Consider the following 19,918-nt stretch of genomic DNA (forward strand, 5'->3'; position numbering starts at 1 on the left):
TGAAGCAATTTGGCAATATGAAGAAACATCTGACAGTGTGATGAAAAGACTAGGATTTTCTCATAATGTCAAGTGCAGGCCACTAGATGATTTCAGTTCTGGAGGGATTTCAGACGACTGGCCACCCACTACACTGAGGTCAGACTCTGTGTGTGTGTTTGTGTGTGTGTGTGTGTGGGTAAGTGACTCAGATAGGACATGACCACAACCTCCACCCCAGATTTCCTCCCACTATTCACTTCAGTGACTAACCCTCCCTTTCAAATTATCACCACGGTGAGTCAGCACAAGCATGCTCTTACCTCACACAGAAGCTTTTCCCCTCTTTCTCTATTTTCTGCCATAACAAACAGAAAAACTTAACTCACCTTAGTGGTGGGCTGCAGAAGGAATGGAGCATAGTGCCTCTCAGCAAAAGAGGACAAAGTCCAGCGGGAGCAGGGAGGCTCAAGGCAGCGCAGGCCTAACGAGCCTTCACCGAACTGGGACAGCAGGTCCCGTGTGGAGCTGTTGTTCTCTGGACCCTGGCCAGCTGATGAGGCCGCATCACCCTGAGGAGCTGAGCTAGCACTTGAAGTTGGGGCAGCAGGTGCAGGGTGATGATGGGAGAAGGTAGCAGAACCCCGAGACCCCCCATTACTTCGGCTGCCACTGTTGTTGTTGTTGAGGTTGCTGTGATCACTGCTGCTGCTACTGTAATAGTCATTATTAGGGTTTCCCCGAGTCGGAGCTGCATTCATGGGCTGCACAGAGATCTGGGACCTGGGCTCGGCTGTGGTGTAGAAGGCCTGAGTCCGGGGGTCGTACTCTGTCCTGAGCTGCACTGTGGACTGCATGGTGATTTGGGTCTGCTGGGCAAAGCCATGGCTGCTGTAAGAAGGAGGGGGGCTGCTGTAGCTCGGGGGAGGCGTTCGGTATGATGGAGGAGGGGTGCGATAGGATGGGGGAGGGCTGTAGCGACTCCCGTCTGCTCTGTCCAGGTACGCATTAGGCTCAATCTGGATCACACGGTTGGCACATGGACTGAAGAGATAAAGACGGAGAATTAATGTCAGACTATGGACAGATACATCCGATGTTGTGAAATGGTTTCTAACATTGAAACTGTCACGGTTATGGTATTCTAGAAAGGTCTCTGCAGAAAAATGTACTATGTACTTTTAAGATTAACAGCATTAAATCTGTTAAAAATCTTATATCAACCCCATGTTATTGCTGATCTCCCCTTTCGCTCTGCATGAAATATAGAGCTGAAACCCAGTGAGGAAATTTAATAGTGTGTGTGCACATCTGTATGATTGCTGTGCCAACGAGCATGCCCAGACTGGCAGGCAGACTGGCTAAGTTTAATAAAGACTGTGACAGATAAACAGGCAGTCAAACAACCAAGCAGCCAGACAGAAACAGACAACTTAAGCAGTAATTAGGCTGTGACTGTGGGGGATTAAGGTGAACATATCTCAGAGATAACTGTGTCTTAAGGTTATTCATTCTCAGATCAGAGATCAGAGGAAAACTTAAAAGAAGGGAATTAATAACTGGAAGAGCAATAACGTTCATCAGAAATGAAAGAAGTTCTTTGTTTATTCCTTTATGTGTGGGTGCACACCTGTAGAAGCAGCAGAAAATGTCGAAACGTCTGTCTTCCCGTCGGTAGAGGTCCATGCTGAGAATGGCGGGGAAGATGAGCAGCACCATGGCAAAATTAAACACCACCACCACTGCAGCCTGCAAGAAATGCAGAAAACATTCTGTTATTTAAGAGAAAAGTTGCTTTAAATAAAAGACTTGGGCTGTCGATTGATTTTTAATAAATTGTACACAGTGCGGCCTCAATGTTCGGTATAAAAAGTACGAACATGCAATAAGGGAACAGAGTGGTATTGCTTTTAAGCGGGCGGCGGAGGTAGCAACAGAGCTGAACCAATGTCTGTTTTGATTATGTGTTATGTGTACTACCAACCACCAGGACCCACCACCACCAGCTAACAGCAGTTAGTAGCTAACTCAAAGAAGAACAGAAACCAAAAATGTACACAAACAGGGAGGACAATGAGGTCTGTGAGCTTCCCTCCGAGCAGAGGATGAGATCCACCGCCATTTAACAGGTACTATAAATTCTTGTTATTGCCATGTTTTGTAGTTTTTTAGAAAGTGCCGACAGCAGTTGAATGTCACACTAAACGCAGTTGTGTCATAATTATCAGGCTTCTTCTTTAGGGTTTTAATACCAAACCCAGGGGCAGCATTTTTTGGTTTTGTGTTAGAAAGCAAAGCTGGAGTAATTAAGTCTTTCTTGCAGCAGTATTACAGGTTCTCTGTGTACAAAGGGCTAAAATCTAAAGCAGCTGGGGCTTCAAAAAGGTGAATAAATTAAATTAAAATCCAACAGAAGCAAAAGACAAGTAGACTTTTTACAGGACAAAACTTCAAACCCTGAGATAAAAACACAATTAAATGTAATGAAATTTATTTCTAAGTAATTATTCCTGCATCTCCATACATGCAAGTTCCATATTGGAAAAATAATTGGGTAGCTGTATGATTGAAGCTGTCGGTCTCAAAGAATTATTGACTTTTAACACAAACACTGGGAGGCGTTAAATATACCTTGAAATAACACAATCTGAATAAGCTGGTGTTGAGGAAAAAGCTGCCTTTCAACACATTTTCAATTCCTTTCAGAACAAAAACACTGAGTATGCAAAGAAAAAGTGAGGCGTGTGTGTGTGTGTGTGTGTGTGTGTGTGTGTGTGTGTGTGTGTGTGTGTGTGTGTGTGTGTGTGAGTGTGTGTAATAGAAGCCAGTGCAGTGTTGTGGTTAAGTATTTGAAGGTGGTGCACTGGAGCAGAGGGTGGGGGTTGGGTTAGGTTGGGGCCCTGCCCGGAGTACAATCTGGATCTTGCGTAGTTGCCAGACCACTACACACACACACACACACACAGAGACACACATATACACACAATCCTGAGTGTGTGCCAGACCACCCAAGGAGCCGGAGGCCCGCGGGGCTTGAGGTGATGAGCAGGCGCTGCGGCTGTACAGACAATACACACCCCTTACACACTCGCACAAAAAAAATGCACGTACACACACGTATCTACTGCCAGCTTAAAAAAATGTGCAGCCTCCTACTTAAACTACACTTTAACACCAACCAGACACACACACATCCCCCCCCCCCCCCCCCCCAATCTCATTCTTCAGCTCTGTCAACAAGAGAGAGAAATAATGTGAGAGAACAAGAGAGACGAAGCCTCTGGAAGTAGAGTAGAACAATTAATTCTCGATTGGCCCGCTAATGTCCAGACAGATACAGTATGACTCCACTCACAATCACACACACACATACTGACCGCTAACTGACCTCGGAGTACTGAGATTTATCATCGCATCTGTCCTCGGAGCACGAATGTGTGTGTTCCTGTGTGTATTTCTGTGTTATCTGGACAAGATTCCTGTTATTTTGGTCACACTGATGGAAGGAAGTGAATGGGAGAAATAACGTACGAAAGAGGGAGAAAGATGAATCTGTGGAGGAGTCGACCACAGGAAGTGCCGACTGCTGATAAAGAAACACACGCGCACATATTAACACACATATCTACGATGCTGAGAGATGAGCAACGCTGATTGCTGTTCTGACGTGTGCGTGTGTTTGATAATAAAAGATGGGTATCGGCATGATTGTCTGCCTCACTGCAAGTCCGCCCTCCAACAGTCACAAAACCACAAGTGTAAAGTATGCATGCTATGTGCATGTGTGTGTGTGCTTGTCTCCAAGTGTGTGTATTTGTGTGCATAATACGCGGCCGCATGGATTAGACCCATGGGGTAAATGGATCATGTTTGACAGACTCGCTGTACTAAAGCCATCTATCCACACATGCTAATATTGTACTCACTGTGGCGACATCTCGCCTCACTCTGTGTGAATGTATGTGTGTGTGCGTGAGACAGAGAGTAAGAGAGAGAGTGTAGTGTATATAGTATTTTCACTATGATTTTACATAAACTGCAAATAAATGCATACAAGCATTATTTATTACCACTTGTCATACCTTTGTTTCTCAAAATGCACGTTGAAATTGGCTACTGAATGTATGAATCTATCTTTCGTGATTTATTTTGCATTTTACCTGAAAATGTCAATGTTTTCCCCAAATATCAAACATCAAATCTGAACAGAAAGTCCATCAAAGGGGACTACACAATTATCTTTAATGACATGTTAAGATTTTGTGGTGGTAATTAGGAAGGGCCAAGTCCTCTCTGACTTTCCCCAATGCGATATATCGTGCTGTTACAGGGATCTCACTGGTGGCTGCTATTTCTTTGTATGGCTAAATCTGCCCCCCAGCTGCTTTCTTCAAAACATACACAACAGCGTTCTCACACCGTGCCCTGGTGACAGACTGACAGGCTGAAGGTGTAGGGATGGCTTTGGGAGGGGGGAGGTAGGTAGGGAGGGGTTTTACTTTATATTGTGTGTAAAATCAGTCAGTCATTTTCTGTAACCGCTTGTCCTCGTAATCCCAGCTGTCATCAGGCAGAAGGCGGGGTACACCCTGGACAGTTTGCCAGACCATCGCAGGGCTGACACATATAGACAGACAACCATACACGCTCACAGTCACACCTAAGGGCAATTTAGAGTCACCAATCAACCTGAGCTGCATGTCTTTGGACTGTGGGAGGAAGCCGGAGACCCCGGAGAGAACCCACGCAGACACGGGGAGAACATGCAAACTCCGCACAGAAGGGCCCCCGCCTGGACCGAACCCCTTTCCAACCGGGATTCGAATCAGGGACCCCCTTGCTGTGAGGCAACAGTGCTAACCACAAAGCCACCGTGCTGCCCTGTGTAAATTCAACTACTGTTAGTACAGAGGGAGGAAAGTACCACAGAAAGGTATTGTTGGGTACCAGTATCTGGCAGCAGACTTCCAGATACCAGTGCCAGCACTGGTTCAAATGTGAATGATACCCAACCATTGGTACACTACACCCTTTGCATCGACTGAAGAGGTAGAGAAACATGGCATAACACGGTTAAACGAAAAATATGATGAATTTAGTGATGTTGGTGATGGCTTAACATTACCAATCAACTTGTTTTGGGCAACACTTTTGTGTATATATTTTTATTTACTTTTCATAGGTTCTACTCTCTTGCTCTGTCATTCTGTTTCTTATACTGCAGCAAAGACTCAGGCTTCATACAGGCATCATCAAAGGTTTCATCTGATATCGTCTTGACTGAGTGAGCGTTTGTATGAATCAACAATTCAGTGATTATGGATGTCTCTTTCTGTCCCGGCTTTCACTTTTCTGGTGACGTCTATAATTACTGACAGATGTTTGAGAAGTCAGAGCTCCCCTCTCGACGTACCCCCCCATCTTTACACACGCACCCATGCACGCACACGCACACGCACACGCACACACACACACACACACACACACACACACACACACAGGCATACACACATGCACACACACAAACAGCTAGACCATTGCTTTTCAAACCTCCCACACAGATACTACAACTAACCCAACTCACATATGCACAGGCAAGTACACACACACACACACACACGCAGGGGGATTCAGTTACATGGACCTCAGCCACAATCTGGACGGACACCGGGCTCACCACTAAACAGCCTCAAAGGGGGAGGGAGGGGGGTAGGGAGGGGGCTGAATGGATTTAACGAAATACACACTCCTCACACACACACACACACACACACACACACACACACACACACACACACTCACACACTTACTTCACTTTCAGTTTGATGAAAGAAATCAATAAAACAACTGTCTGGAGAAATCTGGAGCCAATGAGGACTGGAAGAGGACTATTAGTGAGAGGCCCCACACGACTACACTCTCTCTTACACACACTCACACATAGTCACTCTCGGGCATACCTGAAGAGAAAAGGCTCTGAGCGCTGGTATGGGGATGAGGGCCGCCATGAAGAATGCTGTGACGTTACTGATTGAGGTGAGAGCCACACTGGCCCCTGTTCTCTTCAGACACTCCCCTGTACGGTCCTGATAGAAACAGATAGAGAGGTAGATGAAAGGGAAAAAGCAATGAAACTCAACTCTTTTGATCAGGTTGTAGCCAGAGGCAAATGTGTAATACTTGAGATTATGTACAATTATCATAATACTGATATGACTGACAGTGATTGCAACGTTTCTCGAAGCCCTAAAGTGCTCTTAAATAATCCACCTGGGCCCGTCTACTTCTGTTTGAAGAGTAAAGGTAGAAGTAGAAAATAATAAAGAACATAATGACACGTTGGCCCTCAAAACAAATCATTTTTTAGTGTTATCATGACTGCTGATTTACTTCTATACTTTTTACTATTCAGTGATAAGCACACCCCCGCAAGGTTTGGCGGTAATTGTGTGAAGATTTGAGGACGTGCAGGACCACACAAGAAGTGTTTGCAGGCGTGTGCACCTCTGTGTGCATGTATATGTGTGTGTGTGTGTGTGTGTGTGTGTGTGTGTGTGTGTGTGTGTGTGTGTGTGTGTGTCAGACAGGAGAGATCAGGTTCAGCTCTGTTTAGTTTTCATCTCAGCCACACAAAGGAAGCTGGGGGATGAGGGAGGCATAGAGACGAGAAGGGGAGGGAAGCAGGGGAAAACAAAAACAAGCAAATACATGCCTGTGTTTTCCCCCCTCTGGAGATGAGAAGTTATCCCGCTCCACAAAAACATACACACACACACACACACACACACACACACACACACACACACACACACACATACCCACATGAGGTTGCAAAAATATACACTTTATTTACATTTTTGTAAACTTTGTAAACTTTTGTACTACTTTCTGCCAGCTTTTGCTGTATGTGCCTCAATCGGCTTGATTTTTGATCCAATAAAGACTGCAATGGTTGGCCTTCTGTTTTCAGAAAGGAACATATTTAATATGGAGCATTGCTTAGATAAGTGGGCCGAGTGTGTGGCACAAAGATGCTACATCGCAGGCATGGACAGGCTTTCACACATTCCTCTACAGGAGAGATAAGACAGCAGGGGGGTAAGGAACAGTGTGGATGTTTGCTTCACCTCGAATGGGATCCTCTTGTTCTGTCCGGTCTCACTGAAGGCATGAGCAAGGAGGAAGATATCATCCACTCCCACACCCAGAGCCAAGAAGGGTAGCACCTGGAGTACACAAGCAAACTTCATGAGCAACAAAGAGGAACATGGCCAGTGCAACCATTTCAGTACTTTTTAGTTTCTAGTTTCTAGTTTATAGTGTTACCTGTTCTAAGTATTCTTCTGACAATTTGGAGGATTTGGGGGTAGTAACTAAGTGCAGGGCAGGCAAAGCCATACATCACCACAGACAATACTTTAGATTTTTCGTAATCAAGCGATGTTATAGGATGACAGTGATAAGCATTTTATGTGATTACTTAAATCATTACAACATATCAATTTATCTATTATGTGTTAGCCATTAGAGCTGGGTATTTAACCTAATTAGTGTTGAGGGAGGTTTAATCGATACCAAAGCTTTGGTATGTAGTCCTATCAGCTGGAAAGAGAAAGTCCTATAACACAGATTCTAATTCTAATGAGGATGTTAAAATTATGTTAATAAACACAACATGTAAACCTGCAAAACAACAATCCACTGAAAGACTATAATCTTGCCTTAAATACAATAATAGTCTCACTGGCTGATTTTTAGCAGCTTTTTTGAGTGTGAATAAGTTGTGTTACTAACTGACAACTTACCTGCGTGGTTGCAGCATTAAAGGAGATGCCCAGGAGAGAGCAGAGGCCCAGGCCAGCTGCCACAGATAGTGTTACCAGCAGGACCCCCGCCAGCCCCACAGCCCCCTGAGACTTGGCACAGTCCCACCGTAGCATGGTCAGACACGCATACGCCAGCTAAGCACAAACAGTGAACAAGTAATCCATTTATCAATCGACCTGTTGCGTGTAAGTCAATCACTGCACATCTTCCCTCCTCTTTTAACTTCTTCAAGCCTTGAATGGTTGCCCAAAACTCTTTACAAAACGCATTTCACAAAATATAATATCACATTTTTTCAAATTGTGTTAAATATTTTATTATGGCAATGCTCTCACCATCAGCAGGTATCCACTGGCAACACGGATGACACTGACATCAGAGAAAGACTTGAGAATATCTTCCAGAGTGGTGGTGGTGAAAGACAAGACCTTCTGAGACGAATTTGCTGCCACGCTCTGCAGCACCGCCTAGAAAAGAGAGACAAATAGAAATAGTTATATACAGAGGAAAAGCTACTTTAAAAATATCAATAGGGAATAATCGATGGAGATGTAGGAGTCTTCCAAAGCAATGAGAAAGATTTGGAATGACATATAACAAGTGGCTTAAGGAGATTTCTTATGAATAAATCAAATATACTGCATTTACACTCGCATAGCAGCAGCTCAGTGAATTCTCAAGTTCAGGTTTATTAACCACTCAGCCATAACAGCAGTTCTCTACTGTATAAAAGCTCATTTATGTTCTCTATCCTGCCACAGTCTAATCAGTGCAAATTTGCCCAAATTTTACATGCATAACAGACCCTTTCAAACTGCCTGATTTCCAGTAGCAATGAACCCTTCTTGTTATAACCTCAATTTGGATTGCTGACCGAAAGAGGTGTGTAGATTTACATGCACCGTAATATTCCACCTTTATTCCAAATCTGACAATATTCTGAATTTGATACAGGTTTAAACAGCATATTTTATTTGGATATTCTGTCTGTTTACAGTCAGCTTTATGTGTTGTACACAAACCAGCTTGCCAACAGTTTGCAAAGCTGTGAGATAGAGATGCACGCCAATAAGAAAAGCCAACATTTCTGGCCTGAAGGAGAATACACCTACTTTTGAAAATCAAAAAGGACTTGGATATCAACAGGTTTATGGAAATCGGGAGATATCACAACTCAAGTCTACCTTTGAAAAAAATCGTATTTTGATGCAAAAACAGCAAAATAGCTCAAGTGGCTCCTGTTCCACTTTTCCACATATTGATGACAAACACAATATGTTAGGGCATGTTAATCCCAGTATGCACGGCTGCATATAAACAGGAATATTAGTGGATTATCTTAATTTTAATTTGACATGTAAACATCCTAGTAGGCATATTGTCTATTTCAAAATAAGGGAAAAAATGTAATATTTTGTGGATATAAACACAGTCACTGATTCAAAAAAAATCACACCTCAGATGACAGCCAAACTTCACTTCCAATCCGCTTTCTAGCCAGTTTGATAAATAACTTGTAATATACAGTTTGTCTCAAGGTATAGAAGGAGTAACTCCCACTCTGTGTGTTTGGAAAAATTGCAGCCCTGAATAATGAGCTCGGCCTCTGTTGTTGGAGGTATTTGGGAGAGTCTGCAGACAGTACCATGACCCATCCTTTCCCTCTCTCACTATCTCAGGGCAGACAGATGGCTTCAACATTTAACTGCAGTTACTGCTCAGTGGGGAGCAATGCTGGCTGACACACATTAAGAAACACGCACTAGATCACACACACACTCGCACCCACGTGTGAACTCGCACATGTGTCAGGCGCATACCGACATGCATGCACATACTATTCTTGCAGACAAGCCTAATCGTGCATAATACACAAAACCACAAACACAGTTAAGACTATTTGGTATCTTTTACTTTTTTTATGACTGACATTGATAAACACACTGTATTCGAATAAACAATCACACCTCTTGTTTTTAACTATCAGATCTCTGGGCCCCAAGATAAATGGCGTGCACACACGCACTTGTATGCACATACACACACACACACACACACACACAAGGTCACACCATGTCGAACAGAGGTTGGGGCCCCCAAAACAAAGACCAGATGATGTCACACATGAGCCACCAATGGGGCCACAGCTGGGAAAGCGATTGTGTGTGAACTTTTGAGTGTGTTTGCATGTGTGTTTGTACGACGGCGAAAGAAAGAGCGAGAGAGAGAAAGAGAGAGAGAGATATCCAGCACTCCCTTAATGTATTCCAGACCTGCTCACCCTGTTGCTCTTTTGCTCCTCTCCACTGAGCAGCGAGAGGAAAGCTTTAGCCCTGTACCACACACCAACAGTGGTTCTAGTATCTATCAGGGGCCCAGGCTTTGGATGGGGCCTTTCCATGTTCACCTGTATCCGGTCAGTGATTTACAATGTGGTTGTAGAGGATTTAGGGAAGATTTCTATTCCCCTTTCTCTGTTCTTGCCCTCTTCTCTGGATCTCTCTCTCTCCTCATCTCATTTTGGAGTGCTTTGGCCCTTACCTCAGAGTATTTCCTCTGCCAGGCTTCCAGTATAACTGCAGCCTTTTCTTCATTCCAGTTGATGTGGGAAACCTCCTCGTAGCCCCGAAAGTGCTCAAACATCTGCTTGGGAGTCATCAGCTGGAACATGGTCTGTAAGGCCTGGGCACTGGAGAGGCGGGGAGGAGGGAAAGTGGCAAAATGAAAGGGAGGAAAAGGGGTGGAAAGGATGAAAGAGGGAGAACAAACAGACGGAGGTCAATGAGGTGCAAGTATTCACTAACAGCATCATGTTTACATGAGAAGATCAGCAAGGTGATGAGCTGACTTTCTGGATTATGTAAATAACATCGAACAGGGTTGAAACTTTAATTTTGAAATGTACAAGAGACACCTATCAGATTTTTTTGTTTGATTTGAAACACCAACTAGCATTAAAATCTTTTGATTATTAGAACTAAGTCCTAATATATCTTGGGTGCTTTTCAAAATAAAAGTCAACTGGAAGCAGCAAAGCTGGGAGATGAGGGAAGCAGAAAAGCTGGAATAACGTCAGAAACTCATCAAATCAAACCAAACCAAACCAAACCAAACCAAACAACCTTAATTTCTAAACCAGGAGGTCCCAGAGCAGAGAGGGTGCTAATTTAACCTGCAAAGGAAGAAGTAAGAAAAATATCAAAACCGCAGCGCCTGGAGCACATTGGATAACAGTCATCATAAGCAATGATGTGTTAAGCACACCTGCTGCATAAGCAGAGTATTGTTCCATCTGATATGACTACTGAGCCAAGAATACAGTTGCCCACAGCCATGAAACTTGCTTCATTTACCACACACCGCACAGCTTAAACATCCACTTGTTACGCTATCAAAAATATCTATACTGGAGCTACAAATAACCATTGTTTTCACTTCCAGTAATCTGTGAATATTATTTTTGATTAGTCTATAACAGCAGTTTTCAACCTATTTGATATCAAGGACCCCTAAATTAATACACATAAGGTCATGGAGCAGACTCCTTGAGTTGTCAGCCGTTGAGGGGATTAAAAAATGAAGAAAGTGAAATCAAAATTGTCCCTCTTTTGACTATTATTCACATTGGGCTTACTTCTGTGAATAAAATAGTAAAAAAGTAAACAACACAACTATTTTTCATCATTTTTCTGGGGACACCCTGGAACTTCCTCAAAAACCCCTGGTTGAAAACCAGTGGTATATAACATGCAAGAAAATACTGAAAATAGTCCCACAGCCCAAAAAGAAATGTTTAAAATGCTTGTTTTATACAGCCAACAATCACAGTTCAAATCCCAGTTTGCTTCAGAGGGCTTTACAGCATACAGCATCCCTCTGCCCTTAGACCCTCAAATCGACTAAGGAAACCGAAAAAAGCGAAAAGAGCGACTGAGGAGGGATCCCTCTTCCAGGATGGACAGACGTGCAACAGATGTCGTAAAAAAACAACAACTCACTTGCCAGCAAATAATGTGAAGTTTGCATTTCCCTATGGGGTTTGGCAATATGACTGTTTATACAGTATGGTGGTTTAAATGTGTCTGCTAGCAGAAATTTGGCAATAATATTTCTAATGCAGGAGCTATACAATGATATGATATGGCAAAGGAAGCCATCCAAAGAAATATACTGTATTTCAAATAAACTGTGCTTGACAAAAGTGACGTTGTTTTCCGTTCCACCGAGCCCCTTCTGGATGGCTGCAGTGCTGAACCAACACGCCTCAGAAATGCAGGTCAACATCTTATCTTGTCTTTATTCCAAACCAAATAAAGAAGTTGGATGGCACAAAAGATTAGTATTTTAATTTATAGACTGGATTTGATAGTGGAAAAGGAAGTGCCAGATCACATAAAAATAGGACCTAATATACAAGATTCCTGATCATGTTCTGACAAATTTTAAGATGGCCAGTGTATATCGTGAAATGAGGAATGCTCAGTCCTGGTGGTGCAAACATCAGGAATGTCGTAAAGAAATAAAACTTTTAAGTCATTAAGAAGTGAATTTGGAAAAGATTGCAACTTAAGAACAGGAGTCCAGTCAGTCTATGTGATTTCAAGTTGTCAAATTTTACGAAGCGAGGGAGGAGGCATTAGCTAGTCGCTCTCTTTATGAATGTGATCTCTGTAATATGGTGATAATCACTGTAATGGTGGCAGTTAGTAAACAAGATGTAGAAATTGAGTGCCAGCAGTAACAGCGCAATGGACAGAGCAAGCAACCCCCCCCCCCCCCCCACACACACACACACACAAACACACACAAACACACGGGTAAGCAGGCACGCACAGACACCCTAATGACCCAATCTTGCCAGGAAAAAACACAACCACAAAACAAACAACGCACCCCACTGTACTCTGGGACCAGTATGCGTGTGAATGTGTGTGTGGGGATTGCCGTTGTGTGTACATGCATGTGCATGCACCGTCCAAACTGCAATTTCACATTAAAATAAGTGGTCCATTAGCAAAATGTTGGACAATTTGTGCAGCTTTCCCCATTTGTTAAGGGAAGCTTCTTATTGCTTGATAAAGTGATAAAGTGTGCATGTTTTTAATTTCTTTTTTTGTTGGTATGTTTTACACTTGCATGAAATCATGTAGAAACGGTAATTGACTGAATGAAATGTGGTTTTGTTATGGGAGGAAACAGCTTATTGAACACATAAAAATTTGTATATTATATTCCACACTCTACTACATAATACTACATAATCTTTAAGCTTTGTCCTGGTGCTTGTGCTGGAATTAAGTCCATGTACCCCAAATCGCTGTATATTTGGACAAACTAGCCAGGCAATAGATCACTCTGTGCACATGTGTGTGTGTGTATGAGTGGGTAGTGTCCAAGCAGAGCGGCCAGAGCTGAGCAGGAACAGCTGGAGCTCTAAGATTTCACTGGAATCTGCTAATGACTGCAAGATTTACAGCACACTGCGCACATGCACGCGTGTATGCGCCGTTTCGGAGAGCATAAAAGAACAAAAAACACACACTCTTTCCAGAATAAGCCCTGCAGTGATCACAGCAGTGTTTATGAGGGTGTGTATGTGTAAGTGTGGGTATGTTACCTGAGCAGGGGTCCGCTGCCGTTCTTGGTGGTCCCTCCTACGATCAGTTCCTCCTGCCAGTGCATGTACTTCCTGGACAGACCATGGCAGCCGCCACTCAGGGCCCGCGCAACGTCGAATGGCTGGTGCAATAAAAGCAACAGGCAAGAAGGTAGCTGTCAGCAGCCTGTCTCAAACTAAAGACTTTATGTTTAACCAAAACATATAAATGTTGCATGTGTACACAGATATTCCAATCCCAAAGCTTGAGCCTAAGTGTGTGCCTACCTTAGTTGAGTTCTTATTGGGGGCTGTGAGGGGGCAGTCAGGGTCAGCAGGGTTCAGACAGGGTCTATCCATGTAACCGTGTCCAACGTCCGCTTTCTCCAACATTTCCTCAAAGCCGTCCACGGGAAAGTTTGCCCTTCGCAAGTCCTCAAGGAACTCCTTAGGGTCAAAGTTGGTCCATTGCAGAGGGTCTTTACCTCTGCAAAGTTAAAAATAAACAAGTATAATGTTTAACCGTGACTTAAACCATGATTTAAGGTAATTTGTTTCCATTTCTGGGCACTTTATAAATTAATTTTTTGGGAAAACTTTATTTGTGCTTTTGGTCAATCATCCTATCAGTCACAATAAGATCATATTCACAAGCTAGGTGAGCCAATTTTTATCATGAAGAGAAAACCAAAGCAAACTGAAAAATGATTACCCAAGCTGTCCGTTCTAAAAAAGGATGGGGGTCTTTAGGCACCTTTTGATTTAATAGAATCTGATCCAGGGGGCTAACATGCAGTTATAAAACAATTATCCATGCTTACGGCTGGGTATTGGTACTCAATACCTTAAGGTATCAACATAAATAACTGAGTACCAGAGAATCAAAACTTCTCCAGTCAAATCATACCTGCATTTGACACTTTTTGTCTCCACTTCTTACAAAATATATTTGCATGGCTTTGCTTTCAGCCAATCACTGCTAGCGTTCTTTGATTAATTGTGACATGTTATTGACCCCCTACAGCAGCAGCAACAACCCCATACAGTGTGCTCACTTTCAGTTTTACCTCCACATAAAGGGTTCATGTAATATGGCTCACTGTGTGATTGAGGGTGGGTGTTTCTTGTTAGTTAGTTATCACAACCAATGAAATGTGCCTGAGTTTTCCTTAATAGCAAACACAAGATGCAAGAAAATCTACACTGATAATGATGAACTGCTTCATCTACAGTAGGTGTTACATTTCTGATCGTGGGCACGTACAGTTCCTTGGGGAATTAGATGCAAGGTAATATTGTTCATTCTTGTTTTGTCACTGTTGTGTGTGTTGGTGCGTATTTTAGGGCATCATGTATTCCAGGCTGGATTACATTTGTATGTAATTACCTCCAAAATTCTACCTCACAAAACAGCCACATTTTTTAACACAGAGAGTAATCTCTCTCTTGCTAGGTGACAGAAAACAATACATGGAGACTAATTCCCATCATGCAATGGCACAGTGTTGAATTCCTGCTCCAAACCCGTCCTTGTCTCTCTCTATGCCTCACACATTCCAATCTCCCTTTCTCTGCATCTCTCTCTCTCTCTCTCTGTCATTCAGACTACATTGTATGTGCTTAACCAGGCTTGGGTTATTATTCCCAGCCTCCCAACCAGAACATAGTAAAAACCTTATTTGCCATCGGAGACCAACAGGCGACCCACACACACATTCATGCACACCGATGACACAGAATCAGGCGCTGATACACTTTCACATGTCCACAAAACACACATATGCACTGATGGCGATGGCACACACCATGTGCATGCACACACACATGCAGAGGTAAAGGTCTGCTGAGTATTACTGTAGCAGCAGGCCATTAGCAACAGAAGGGGCAGACAATGGTGTGAGGCCCAGGGCTGGAGAGAAACTATCGCCAGCGATACGCATGCCAGCAACCACTACAATAGAGCCTTCAGAGGGGACGACGCGCACACACACACACACACACACACACACACACACACACAGACACACAGACACACGCACGCACGCACACACACACACACACACTCTTGTTCCTATGTGGTGTCTCTTTGGTTGTTTGGGCAGCTTCTACTAAAGGGGTAAAAACAAGATCCAGAGATCTCCTCCTTCTCGCGCTCTACATCTTAAAAACAATCTGAAAATATTGTTATCATACAATCTAACTCCAAAACCAGCACTCATGAGCTCAGCGCTCGAGGCCTTGTTGTCCCCAAACATAATTTTAATCAGTTTGCTAACTGACCTCACAGTGAGGAAAGCCCTACAGTATGTGTGCCCAATTAGAGTTCTTTAAAATAACTTTTGATCATGCTTATAGGAGATCAGTCAGTCTCATGATGCGCTGCGTTGGCATGTTGTGATTGACACATCATAAAATACAGATTCAGTCTAGTAAAAAGGAGGTTTTTTGTGTACTTACGGGAGATAGACCATTCCAGACTGGAGCTTGGCTCCCTCCCAGAAACAGTCCAAAGGGGTGATGATGAGGCAGGGATGTAGCTTTTCTATGATCTAATTGGACAAACACATGCCCACACACAGCAGGTTTTTTGTAGTGGTGATGTTTCACTATAATCCAGAGAGTAACAGTCCAAAATACAAATGAATGCATGGTCATAGTGAAGAACTTGCATCTTACCTGATCCATAAAATGAGTTTCTGTGACTAGTTCTCCTGATTTGTAGCATAAGTGTTCTAATTTCCATTGTCTGAAAACAAGAACAAAAGAGTTTCTGTTCAGTTTTTGTCATGACACCAAAAGCTCCTACGGCTACACTGATCAAAGAATGATTATAAGTGATAATAAATCTCATCATTATGAGTAATGCTAGCCCAAACACAGCTGAATACTGATATATAGTACAGCTTTGCTGCATATATTGGCATAAAGAGATGTCGATAATACCAGATTATTAAAGAAAGCAATCCAATTAAACTATTAATTTACAGTGTCACATATCTGCTGCAGGGTTATTGTTACTTGAAAGCATTAAACTGCCCTTTGAGAAAAAAAATCTGATTAATTAATTTTGGCAAGTAAAATGGAATTGACTTGAACTGTCCTGAACTGGAATATATGATACTCAAAGACAGAGGAGGGACCAATCATTGTTTTGCAAGTCACGAGCATGTCTCAAGTCTTTGCACTCAGGACCAAAGGAAAGTTCAAAGTCCTAAACTTTTGAGTTTGAAGTCCTAGTCATTTTGTGCTCTTCGCCAAATGCCATTTTGAACTTGTATTTGTTAAAACACGTGACTGAACTTAATAAAAAGTTGTGCTGACATTGCATTTTAGTAATACAGTGCTATATTATTAAAATTTGCACAACTATTTCTTTGCACAACTTCAAACGTCAAACAAAATTGGAAGTTGTTGTGTCTCTTGTTGTAATTTTCAACCTGTCTGCTTTGCATACTGCAATTTGTTCCCTGATAACGACCACATAGTTTTTGTATGTAAACCATATCATATTAGGTATAATTTTTTTCCCATCTGGCGCTTGGTAACGTAATGTTAGTTTTTCATTGTTCTCTCCTGGTTCAAACAAAGTGTATTTAGGGAAATAATTGCTGTGAATAAATAGCATTAACGTTGGTTGGTTTATTCAGGAAAGTCAAAGTCATGTGACTTGTGTCCACACCTCTACCTAAAAACACTCAGACATGAGGCGAGGCAAAACTGGAACACAGGCAGACATGGAATAGTTGGTTACCTGTTATAAAGGTAAACATGAACTCTGCTGGCTCGGATAGCTGACTCCAGGTGCTGCAGAAGCGCATCCACTGTTAAAACATTGGCTCCATCCTCTCGCGGCGTCTGGATCATCAGCTGAGGGTTAAACATGGCCTCCTCACCTATATTCTGCCGCGTGTACTTCAGTTCCTGGTTCACACGCCCACCAACTGTAAAAGGAGAGTGAATGCGTTTAAACTTGTGCAAACATCATAAGACATTGTAACTGTATGTAGAGTCATTTGTACTGGATTTTATTTGGTCCATTTAAGGCTCATCATTTTCAGCTTCTACTGATTTTCAAAGGTTTAAACTGATTTTAACTTATGTTTTATATCTCCATGCACCCACAAGTTCTGCTGCAAAAACACAGCGACTATCACAGTTTGCAGTAAACAAATTACTCTCTCTAATATTTGCTAAAAGATTAGTGATAGAACGAGAGAACATGCCCCGCTGTCCCTCTAAGGGTATAAGCAAAGTCAAGAGATGAATAAACGGCTCTGTGCCGTGGAGGAAAGGGCTCCACTTTCTTTCAGTGAAAATGAAATGTAAAAGTCAGCATTTCACAAAAATCCTGACTCGTAGCCTATCCTAATATCTGTCAAAATAATTGCAATCTGATTTTTTTTTGTTCCATATTGTGCAGCATTACTGCAGGTGTCCAGGTGACGTCATGCTACTATATTACTTTATACATGTAATGCAAATTGAAAATAATGAGCCCTAAACACATTACACTGTAGGTACATATATCTTTTCAACATTGACAGAAAGTGACATATCCTAAACACAGATGTCCCCCCCACCCCCACCCACACACACACACACACACACACATACACACAAGCGGCATCATGTGTTCAAACATCTGTGACTTAAGAAGTGATCCTGTGCAAATCAAACCCAAAGACATCTTAGCCCGGTCAGATCGTTATCACACTTCTATCTTAAACAAAAGTACTTTGCTTACAGTGAGCTTGCACCACTGCAGATCCAAACATCCCAACTCCTCTGAGTCCAGAAGAAGGTGGTAACATCACTCCGACAAATCCACATTTCACAGAAACAGCTCAGCAATCCTACTCAAATTTGCCAGCAAGTCAGCAGCGCCAGACCAAAGGTGACTACATGTAAGTGTGTGTGTGACAGTAAGTGTGTGTGCATGTGTTTAATAAAGAGAGAGATAGGCTCTCTTCCAGGCTTTGCTTCCAGTATCGTGGTGAGACTAAGCCCTGTGCGTGCGCTCTGAGCTCTCAGCTAGCCCGAGCTACAAAAGCAGCCTTTCAGGCACTTGAGCCGCCCTGCTCCAGCCTGATACAGCCAAGGCAAGTCTGGCAAAGTCTCTCTCTCAAACACACACAAACAGGCAATGCAGGCAATTGCTGTCATGCAAGCATGGGCAAAGTCTAAATTTTCAGTCAAATACAACATCAAACAAAATGAATGCCCGCAAATTTCTGAAGCATATAGAAGTGCATGTTTTAGTGCATGTTTCATGCTCAATTCAGCCTGAGATGTGTGTGTGTATGTGCGTGTGGCTGCGTGTGCATCCTTCAGTGCAGTGTATCTGTGTCTGATTTACGAGCAGAGGATTTGAGCCTTTCCATCATCAGTGACTGAACGTTCAGTGAAAGCTCGGGCATTTATAGTCATCTTCTTTCACTCGCTCTCACACACAACATGAAAACTGCCCAGTGAGAGAGCCGACTGTGTGAAAACTCTGTAACATTTTATTATGCCCTAATCCAATTTAACAATTCCGCTCGATTCGTGCAACAGCAGGCATAGATTGAATATTTTCAGCCCATTGTAATGGCATTAAAGTTGAACATAAGCATGCCTGTTCTGCTGAGCTGGACCACCCAGTCAGACCAATGGAACAGGGAGGGAGGGGGCCATGTCTTCGGGCATTAGGAAAACACACTTGATTTCTTTTTTTCTGGACCCAAACAGCATTCCCATCTGATCCTGTCTGAAGGCATGTTTATAATACTCATCATTAATAGCAGGCCCGGGCTAACCGGAGCGACATGCTTTCCACTGCTAGGCCAGCTACGCGGCTACGTTACACCAGCCCTCCCTTCAAAAGAGCACGCATGGAACTGATTTAGACCCTACGCACACTGACAGTGCACTAACAAGTCGACTTGTCTGGTACACTCAGCGCTCAAAGGCAGAGCTAGCCTGAGGCTCGGTTAAGATGCTGAGGGGAAACATGGGTGTGGACAGAGAGGTGCACCCACTTTTCAGATTCTACATGTGCGAGGAGATGAAGAAAGGTCTGATTAAGAGGAGAAAGCTTGGAAAGAACTCACTGTCTGCTCTGAACACATTCCAGGTTGCAGACTGCCACCCAAAGACCCCGAGTTTACAGCGAGCAGCAAGGACCAGGACAAGTCGCAGGAATGTACTCTCTCTCTACAGGAAACAGCACATCACGGCCTCGGGCTTAGAGAATTCCACACTTCACGAGGTTACAGCGTTTTGGGGTCAACACTCACACAGCCTCGGGGTGAAATTAACACCCCAGCTGGACCAAGAAAATGTGCGAGTGTGTGAGTGTGCGCTGACGTACTGGTGAGCATGTGCGTGTGAGTGTGTGTGTACACACAGCTGTGTTTCTTCAATGACACATATTCCCATATTCCTTCTCCTAAGAAAACTGGTTGACCCCGGCATGTGTTGATATCTCGAAGGTGTCTCGCTCCAGGCTCAGCTGCTGTGACCTAAAACAAAGTGTCA

At 43.1% G+C, this 19,918-nt stretch overlaps 1 protein-coding gene across 1 annotated transcript in view; it reads right to left on the minus strand.

Annotated features, from left to right (window-relative positions):
- Positions 1-19,918, minus strand: part of ptch1 (patched 1) — a 58,004-nt gene that overhangs the window by 22,061 nt on the left and 16,025 nt on the right. The window contains exons 3-14 of the mRNA XM_042488180.1: positions 17,154-17,343; positions 16,079-16,148; positions 15,860-15,951; positions 13,691-13,889; positions 13,424-13,545; positions 10,348-10,495; positions 8,142-8,273; positions 7,785-7,940; positions 7,107-7,205; positions 5,940-6,065; positions 1,610-1,728; positions 369-1,023 (exon numbers count right to left, since the gene is read on the minus strand). Of these exons, the coding sequence (XP_042344114.1) occupies positions 369-1,023; positions 1,610-1,728; positions 5,940-6,065; positions 7,107-7,205; positions 7,785-7,940; positions 8,142-8,273; positions 10,348-10,495; positions 13,424-13,545; positions 13,691-13,889; positions 15,860-15,951; positions 16,079-16,148; positions 17,154-17,343 (2,108 nt within the window). The remainder of the gene's footprint in view (positions 1-368; positions 1,024-1,609; positions 1,729-5,939; positions 6,066-7,106; positions 7,206-7,784; positions 7,941-8,141; positions 8,274-10,347; positions 10,496-13,423; positions 13,546-13,690; positions 13,890-15,859; positions 15,952-16,078; positions 16,149-17,153; positions 17,344-19,918) is intronic.

Source organism: Plectropomus leopardus, chromosome 6, assembly GCF_008729295.1.
Source record: "Plectropomus leopardus isolate mb chromosome 6, YSFRI_Pleo_2.0, whole genome shotgun sequence".
NCBI lineage: Eukaryota > Metazoa > Chordata > Actinopteri > Perciformes > Serranidae > Plectropomus > Plectropomus leopardus.